General features: G+C 31.0%; 1 protein-coding gene across 1 annotated transcript; it reads right to left on the reverse strand.

The window, feature by feature from the left end:
• Positions 1-6,568: 6,568 nt before the first annotated feature.
• On the reverse strand, positions 6,569-7,597 carry LOC114420613. The gene is made up of 2 exons (XM_028386464.1): positions 7,334-7,597; positions 6,569-7,099 (listed from the first exon to the last, which is right to left on the reverse strand). Exons 1-2 carry the CDS (start codon positions 7,595-7,597, stop codon positions 6,569-6,571), a joined length of 795 nt encoding a protein of 264 aa, XP_028242265.1.
• Positions 7,598-10,020: the final 2,423 nt, after the last annotated feature.

Below are 10,020 nucleotides of genomic sequence, written 5' to 3' on the forward strand. Positions count from 1 at the left end.
TTTAGACACCCTTGTTTTGTTTAAATTAAGGAAAAAATATTTTAAGTCCCTATATTTTTCTCCAAATGTGTTCAAGATCCTTCTACTTTAATATCAATGAATTTGATCTCCAAACTTTTAAAAACATGTGGATTACCCTCATGTCTAAGACTTCATCTTTTTCTTTCTTTTTTGTTAAATTAAAACAGACTAAATTCACATTCATTTAAATTAATTTTGAAGATTAAATTCATCAATATGAAATTATAAGAACATTGATTACGTTTGACTGAAAGTATAAAGATTAAAAACACATTTTTCATTTAAATTAATTATCGATTCATATCATAATAATAAACAATAACTTTACAACACATAAAAGTATTTGATGATAAGGTTTGATCTATATCATCATTTAAATTAATATCACTTTGCTCCTATTTATAATATCTTTTTTTTAAATTATCTTTGTCATTAATATTTCTCTCCTTTTTAATTATTTATCATTCAATTAATTTTAAGTGTATTTGTAATAAAAATAATTAATATAAAAGAGATATTTATTGATTGTGTCTTATAAAAAAAAATACTACTTCTAATTTGGGTAAGATAATAGTTATATTTATGTTTATTTAAACCATAAAGTAAAATAATAAATAAATAATACACTCCTGAAACTGTAAAACATATAGCTCCTAGAACTATGAAATTGCTAAATTGGGAGTTAAACTCAATGGAGAATTCCTAATATAAGATGAGTAATATCTTAAAAATGAAACTTTTGGTATTAAATTTAAAAATTTTCCTTAGTTACGTGCGAATGTTTTTTTTTTCAATTTCAATCTAGCACCCATTTTGATAGTTTCATAATTCAACCAAGTTCAAGAAATTTTTGTGCTCCCAACATGAAAATGAACTAAACTTTCATTACATAAAGTATAATTTATTAATGATTAAAAAATGTTAAGCATTAGAAACGTCTCTATTAATATATAACCTTTGTGTAACATAAATCAAACTATTAATATAGATATTGTAAGTATCTTTTGTCCCTATTTATTAGAATTTATCGACTAATTTAAGTTTATATTAAAAAATTAGTTAAACTTAGATATTAATATGAAATTTTTCTATAATTATAATATTTTTCAAATGGGTCATGCCAACCAGTGTTCTTTGATTCAACAAAAATAAAATATAGTATTCTTAAAACATCGGTTAAAATCTAAAATAAGAGAACATTTATTTTAGAGATAATTAGCAGATATCCGTGCATACGTACGGGTTGCTCCACTATTTTTTTTTTTGTCTTAATACTGAAATTGTGCTTAAATTAAAAAGTAAAATACTCCAAAAAGTATGAAAATTGTAAGAAAAAAATATAAAAAATCATCTTTATTTTTTTTTCAAACTATTTTTTGGTGAATAAAAGGATTTGGATCTTCTCCATTACTAAAAAAAATGGACATCTCCATTTTTACTATCCTTCACAGAACACGTGGCACTACAAATCAAAGGTTAAGATAGTTGGACAAGTGGCCTCAATAATTTAAGAGAGGGGGTGAATTAAGTTTTAAAAATTCTTCGACTAACAAGTTTTAATCTCTTTTTTAAATGATATATAATCGATTCAGAATGCAGAAGAAGAAACAACAATCAATTTAATAATGCTCTTTTAAAACGTGCAAGATAAAATTAGTTGCAATAAAATAAATGAGATAAGGGATGAGAGAATTGTAAACTTGATTTATATTGGTTCGACCACTTCCCGTGCCTACCTCCAGTCCTCAAGCAACCTACTTGAGATTTTTCACTACCTTTGTAAATTCTTTACAACTTTTGAACACACCTTGCGATCCCTCACCCTTATGTTCAAGATCCTCACAAGCCAAGAGACGAACAATCTCTTGATTACAATTGAGTTTTTGAAATGTATAGAAAAATTTCTCTCTTTTAGAGTAGATGATACAAATTAAAGATCCTAGAAAAATTCTCAATAGATTTACAAGTGTTTGGCCAATAATTGTTTTGAGAGAATTTTGACAATTAAGTTTTCTTTTTTGAAAATCTTTGAATGTTTTTCGAAGTAAAGACATATATATAGGCTCTATTGTGCCTGTTAAAAACAACTTGAAGAAATGTGTCTTTTCAAAAATATTTTTTGAAATTTTTCCACTGGTAATTGATTACAGGATTCTAGTAATCAATTGCATAGTTATATTTTTGAAGAGTCATGACTTTTCAAAGTTTTTCTGAAATCTCTTCACTAGTAATCGATTACAGAATCTTTGATAATTGATTACACAGTTTTCGAATTCAAATAAATTCAAAATTTCAAAATTTCAAAAAGGCATGTGCATTCTGTCTTTGGTAATCGATTATAGAACCCGGTAATCGATTACCAGCTCAAAAATATTTTATTTTGATCTAATCAACTTTTGATAAAAACATTTTAAAACAAACTTTGAGGCCAAAAACTTATAGCAATCAATATGAGATTCTTTTAACAAATTGACTAAGGCCTTATCTTTTCTTGATATTGTTTGTTTGACTTTGAATCAATCTGAGCTCATCAAGTGAATACTTTGGCATCATCAAAACTTGTATATATACATTCACAAAGATCCTTCCCTCACCTGTTGGTTGCTACGTGTACGCAGTACGCTCTGTCCCATGCATTTCTCCTATTGTTCTCTTCCTCTTTCCAGTTTTTACATTCAATAGTAATTTTTTTTTCAAAATTCTCATTTTGCCCCAATTTATGCTACATGACAACAATATAGGATATCCATTTTGGACTTTTTGACGGTCTTTTCTTTTATATAGTTTTATAGGTAGATAGATATAGATTACTCGTGCATACGCACGGATTGCTCCACTTCACTCGGGTTTTTATATTCAATAGTAATTTTTTTCAAAATTCCCACTTTGTTCTTGTTTAAGCGACGTGTCAATAATATATGATGTCCATTTTGGACTTTTTGATAGCCTATTTTACAAAATTCTCATTTTGCCCTTATTCAAGCGACGTGTCAACAATATAGGATTCCATTTTGGGCTTTTTGACGACCTATTCTTTTATATAGTTTTACATAGATAAAAGAGTGTACAAAAAATCATTATAATTTTGCGTTTCCCAATAAAAATATTTATCATTTTAGTTTCTTAATCAATACCTCAAGAAGACTAGTTAGTATTTGTCTTTCCAAATTTGTTCTTAACATTATTCATCTTCTCTGATAGAGATCTCTATCAAAGAGAGAAAGAGACAATTCAAATATATTTTAGTCAAAAAATAATTAATACACAAGACAATTAAAATGAAATCTTATAAAAAATGCGAAAAGAAATTCAAAAAGATGTCTTAGACGAATGAAATATCTTTCTGACATTTAATGCATTGATAGTATTTTTCAATTTTTTATACCAATAAAGTTGTTAGTATTACTATATGTATAAATTTTCGAAGTGTATACTAATAATTTAATTTCTATTAGATAAAAGACTGTATAAAAAAGGGCCATACATATTAAAACTTTTTATTGTGCGACATTTCTTTCTGTAGCATTTATAATTTTACCTTGTTTTGGGTAGTTTGTAGTATTCATGGTGGTGTTTTTTTACTGTTAGAGAGTGTTATATTTGGATAGTTTATACCTTTTATATTGGATAGTTTATATGATTTTTTTTATTGGTAGGAATTAAACTTATATATCAAAAGATTTATAGTAATCAATTGAATTAGATTCACTTTGATGATAATTTGTAGGTAGCCTTACGTTCAAACATTGTCACTATTAAAAGAAATTACCTATTTTAAGTAAGGCATATATATAGATTTGGAGGAGAATGAATAACCAACCTATATAAAATTTATTGGTGTGTTGCTTAAGAGCTTTGGGTGCCAACCTAGTTGGGATCATTGGTGCTTAGGGAAGGCTAGCAAACCTTGATTTATTAAAAAAAAATCTTTATTTAACTAGTAAAACGACCTTTTATGTAAACATTTTTTAAAGTGAAATTATTTAACTAGTAAAATGACCTTTTATAATAGTTTTGTAAAATGTCTATTATTTGTTCTCCAATGTGATCATACTCAAATAAGCTCTCAAATCTTATGGAATCAAATGTTTATATGTTTGGAATATTCATGATGAATATTTTCAAAGTGCAATATGAAGACTTGTCGCATTATTGTTGTTGGAATACTCTATACCTCAAATGTATATCTTTTAAATGTTTCCTTAGCTATTTTCTAAGGGTGTTTAACTGTTTATACATCAAGATTTAATCTAATAATAAAAATTAAAAAATCAATTAAAAAATTGAAACTTAAAATAAATGAAAATTAAGTAAATTGAAAATTTTTAAAAAAATCATTTTTTATTCTATTGAATCGGGTTTAAACCAATCATATTCAATTCAAATCAAACTTGTATGTGCATGTACATATATTTTTATAAATTTATTAAATTGTGTAATTAAATTTTTAATAGAATATAATTATATCAAACAGTGAAAATCAAAATTCATATTTACAATTAAGATTTTTTACAATAACAAGTTCTTAAACTTTGTATGACAATATAAATAAAATATTAACAAATCCTTACAATTGGTAGATAATTAAGATTTTTTATTGTGTGTTTGAAAAAGTCTTTCCTAAAGTAAACTAAATTAGTTTTGGTGATTTCTACTCTAAAAAAATAACTAGTATCTAATTATTGATTATGAATTATAGTACATACAAAATAAATGTACAAAACAACTATTTTTCTAAAAAAAAATCAAATAAACATCTACTTCAATTCTTAAAAGAATTATTCAACTTTGTTTTTTGTACAATAGTCGTACACAGATTAGAACCTTAAAATATAACTACCAAATGTAGTCTATCAAGATTAAATTTGTAAAACTCAATTTCCATCCATATAAGTTGCTTTCTAGATTCTAAAATAAATGTCATTTTAAGTTATTTTACAATGATAAAAAACTAATAAATAAATAAAAGATAATAATTTTATAAAATTAATCTTATAAATAGATAAAAAAGGATAATATTAGTATTATATTCAAAAACTAAAGTGATAAATATTAGAAGTATTAATAGAAAAAGAAATTAATATTACATTAAAAGTTAATATGACACTTATTTTAGGATAATTTTTTTTTAAATACGATACCTATTTTAGGACGGAGGAGGTAATATTTTTAATCTTGTACACAAAGTAAAGGAAAAGTATCCAAACATTAACGCTTTCTAAAATATTGAATTAGTACACAATTTTTCCTTTAAATATTTTAAGCAATTACAAATTTAAAACTTAATTTTGAGGTCATTGATTAAGTTATAATAACCTCTATGAATTGATGATCCATAGGTGCTTGATGGTTAAGAATTTAATAACTTCAAATGTAAATTAATTCATGAATTTTTAAGAATATGATTGTGTTGATTAAAAAATTGTACATGCCTTTTAGTCATAAGCTAATAAACTAATAAAGTAATAATTAAAATAACAAAAAATTTTGATATAGACTACAAATATTTTTTACTAGAAGCAATTTTATTTGAGTCGAATAATACTATTATGGTGATAAAACTTTGCCTTTGAGTATTGAACACATATGCATGCATATGGCTATTGATATTTATACCTCTTTTTTTTTTAGATAATCATCAATTATGGTATTTCTTTGGAATAATCAGGAGGTTTAATACCCCTCCCATCGAGTCGGTCCATGAATTCAAAAACAGTAAGAGCTTAGCGCTTAGCGCATCCTACGGCTAAGCCCAGCTTGAAAGCTCAAATTCCAGAATGGATCTAGGGCTTAGCGCAGGACAACGTGCTTAGTGCTCCAACAATGACATTTTCCAGAGGAGAAGTGGCGCTTAACGCATCATCCACACTAGGCCCACTGATTAAGGTTCAATTACAGTAAAAATGTTGGGCTTAGCACAATGATGTGCGCTTAGCTGAATTATTCAGCCAACCAATCAGGGGTCTGTGCGCTTAGCGCGAGCAAGCTCAGGCTTAGTGCGTGAAGACATGGCACTTTGCGTAAGGGTCGTGCTTAGCGGATAGACAATTGCAAAAAAATTTCCAAGTCTTTTCTGTCTATCTCTTCACACGAGCTTAAAAACCCCTTTCTTTACTAAACAAGCTGAAAAATTAATCACAATCACAAGCAATTATCCTAAACTAAATGCAAAAGATAAGAATGAAAAAGAGAAAAGGGAAAGAAAAGCTGGGCTGTCTCCCAGTAAGTGCTCTTTTAACGTCATTAGCTTGATGCATCTTCCTGTTATCCAAGACCGAACAAGGTTCCTACTTCAAGGACCTTCTTCTGAGGTCTCTTTTCTTCCATCACATGCACTTTCATACAGACATTTTGACTAGGTGGATCTTTGTCCTCATGGAAAAAATCAAAGCTAATCTTCTGATCTTCTATGCCCATCTGCAGCATTTTCTTTCCCATGTCTACCACGTAGCTCGCAATAGACATGAATGGGTGTCCAAGAATGAGAGGAATGCCAACATCCTCTTCTATATCTATGACAATGAAATCAGCTGGAAATATAAGGTGCTTAACCTTCACCCAAAACATCTTCAATCCTTATGATGGAGCGGTCAGCTAACTGGAGGGTCATGCATATGGGCATTATTTCTAGCTCTCCAAGTCGCCGATACATGGAGAGAGGCATTAAATTGATACTAGCTACCAGATCTATGAGAGCCTTGCCTACAACAACCTCACCGATAGAACACGGTATCGTGACAACTCCAGGATCTTTGTGCTTGGGTGGAAGGATGCGTTGAATGACAACACTACAATTACCTTCCACAACTATTGTGTCACTATGTATGTATCGATTCTTCTTTGTTAGCACATCCTTCAAAAATTTGGCATAGAGGGGCATTTGCTGAAGTGCTTCTCCAAAAGGAAAAGTAATTTCCAATTTCTTGAAGATATCAAGAAATTTGGCCAAATGACGCTCTTTATCTTTCCGGGAGGGTACCAATGGATAAGGTACCTCCTTGCCTTCAATAGGAGTAGCCTCTTTCTTCTTTTCTATGTTGGCCTCACTCTTGCCCTTCTTCCTCTCAATCTCAACAACCTTCTCTTTTTGTTTTTCATTTTTCAACTTTTTTTCTTTTTCTTCTTCTTCTTCTTTTATTTCTTTTTCCTTTTCTTTTTCTTCCTTCTTCTTTATTCTTTCTTGATAGTCTCTTATTGGTGTCTTTTCTTCTTCATCACTTTATGCTTACTCAACAATTTCTTCAAGTTCAACTAAATCATCAATTGGTTCCAGTGTCGGTTGATCAACCAGCTATTTCTTAAATCCCTCCACCTTCTGATCAGCTCTTCCTTCCTCAGCTTGAATCGTCGTTCTGCTTCTAGTCATCACAACTTTACACTCTTCCTTAGGATTTTTCTCCATGTTTTTTGTAAAGCTATTGGATGGTCTTTCAGCTAACTGCTTTGCAAGCTGGCCCACCTGAACTTCCAGATTCTTAATTGCAGACTCCATGCTCTCTTGGTTAGACATTGACACTTGCATGAATTGAGCTAGAGTCTCTTCCAGCTTCGTGGTTCGGTCATAGAGACTTGGCATCTACTGTTGAGTTGGTTACCAGGGTGATTTTGCCACTGTCTTTGCTGTTGATACTGTTGGTTGTTCTGAAATCCTGGAAATCCACTTGTATTGAAATTGCCTTTGGGCTAATTCCCCATATAATTAACCTCATGTGCAATTTTCTCTTCATTAGGGATACGACATCCAAATTCATGAGCTCCACCATAAATTGTACATCCTGCAACCTGCAAAATAGAAGAATGTGAAGTTTGTGCTGAATGAAGCTGAGTTGACAACTTATTAAGTGTTTCTGTTAATGCCTCTAGTTGCTTGGATAACAACTTGTTTTGTGCCAACAGAGCGTTCTGTGAGGTTAGCTCCAATAAGCTCTTCTTAGTAGGAATGTGGGCCCGGTCTCTCAGAATGACAATGTCACTAGCAGCCATGCTTTCAATTAAGTCCATTGCTTCCTCGGGGGTCTTCATTTTGATCTTACCCCCAACTGAAGCATCCAAGAGTTGCTTAGATTGTGGTCTTAACCCATCTATGAATATGTTGAGCTGTATTGGTTCTGAAAAATTGTGAGTGGGAGTCTTCCGCAATAAACCTCTGAATCTTTCAAGTGCCTCACTTAACGATTCATCTGGAAACTGGTGGAAGGAAGAGATGGCAGCTTTGCCTTCTGCAGTCTTTGATTTAGGGAAGTACTTCTTCAAGAACTTTTCCACTACTTCATCCCATGACTTCAGACTATTTCCTTTAAAAGAATGAAGCCATCTCTTAGCTTCTCCAGCTAAAGAAAATGAGAACAGACTCAACCTGATTGCATCTGCAGGCACACCCGCCAGCCTAATAGTATTGCATATCTCTATGTAGGTGGCCAAGTGAGCTTAAGGGTCTTCATTAGGTAGACCATGGAACAAATTGTTTTGAATCAGCTGTATCAAAGAGGGAGGATAAGTAATTGTCTGAGCTTGAACTTCTGGTTGTGCGATACTGGTGAAAAATTGTGGCACAATAGAACTTGAATAATCTTCCAGGGTTACTCTTCTTGGCTCCTCAACCATGATTGGGTCTTTAACAGGTTCTATATGAGAATGCCCTGCAATAGGAAAACTAGAAGATGCCTCGGAAGATCGAGGTTCTTCTTCTTGAGTTGCTGCCGCTTCCAAGTCCTGCAGAAATTTTCTGATTCTCTCTGAATTACACCTTCTACAAGTGGCGTTAATCTCCAAATCATTGGGGATCAAATCACCTACAATAGATCTTCTTTGCATACAAGAAAATAGAACAACAATTATGCAGTTCAAAGAACAATGAATTTATCGTATACACAAAAGAATCAATAAATCAAACAGAAAATGATAAAAAGCAATGCCGTAAAAATGAACTAAACTCTTCTAATAAATCTAGTTCCCCGACAATGGTGTTATAAATACTTTGTTGGATTTCTCCTGCAGTTACTTTTTGGTTCAATTTTTCCTTTATACAAATATGTTCAATTATGTTCAAGTATTTAAAATTAAAATGGATGAATCCGAGTATCAAACTCAGGGAACTAGCATTGGACAAGGTTAAATTAAGAAATAAGGCATTGTTGAAAGAAACATTGATAATTGATGGTTTAGAACAGAATTAAACTAAGTCTGGACTAAAATAGTAAAAATGCAAGTAAGTAAGATTGACAACAGTAGGTAAAAGTGTTGGGTCTTTCTAACAAACAAGCTAATGCATATAAGGATATTTCTCTAATCAATCATGCTTTTGTGTTCTATGCTGTAGTCTAAAGTACTAAACCTCGATCCCTCTTTAGGCTAGCTTAACTCAAGCTTTGTCGTCAGATCCCTCTTGTTGGACTAGGCTTAACTTAAGCAGCCCTTGTAGGTTTAGACTAATTTAAACTAAGCTTCATCCGCAGATCCCTCATTTAAGACTAGGCTCAGCTTAAACAACTTACGTAAGTTTAGACTAATTTAACCTAAGCTTCATCCGTAGATCCCTCATTTAAGACTAGGCTTAGATTAAACAACATTATCATCACAACATATTAAGAAAACTCAAACTTAATCCACAGATCCCTCATTTAAGACTAAGTTTCAATCCTGCTTCTATCAAGTTCTAAGGAAACAATACATTTCTCAATGCTAACGTCACCTAACTAAACATACAAATGGGTGATCAGATCAAGAGCATGTAGAAATTAAGCATTGAAAGAAGCATTGAACACAGAAAACACAATCAATTAGATATTAAAGTAATTACATCAGTTGTTCCTTAGAAATTCCCAACAAGAGTGTTTAGCCAGCCATACAGAAAAACCCTAGCACAATTGAGATTAAGAGTAGAGAATAATTGTTCCTTACACAAGAAGGGGGATCCCTCCTCCTCTTCTCAGCATTTCACAATCACTCTACAACTCACTAATCCCTCTCTAATTATAAAACCTAGGTCTCTCTACAAAA

Source organism: Glycine soja, chromosome 7, assembly GCF_004193775.1.
Source record: "Glycine soja cultivar W05 chromosome 7, ASM419377v2, whole genome shotgun sequence".
Classification (NCBI taxonomy): Eukaryota; Viridiplantae; Streptophyta; class Magnoliopsida; order Fabales; family Fabaceae; genus Glycine; species Glycine soja.

Bases quoted from the DNA above. Each gene is read 5' to 3' on its own strand.
- LOC114420613 (XM_028386464.1), bottom strand. From the start codon at position 7,597: ATGCCAAGTCTCTATGACCGAACCACGAAGCTGGAAGAGACTCTAGCT. The intron at 7,100-7,333 runs GTGGAGGGATTT...CAAAAAGAGAAG, and splicing joins AAGGAAGAGCTGATCAGAAG to GTTGTTGAGATTGAGAGGAA.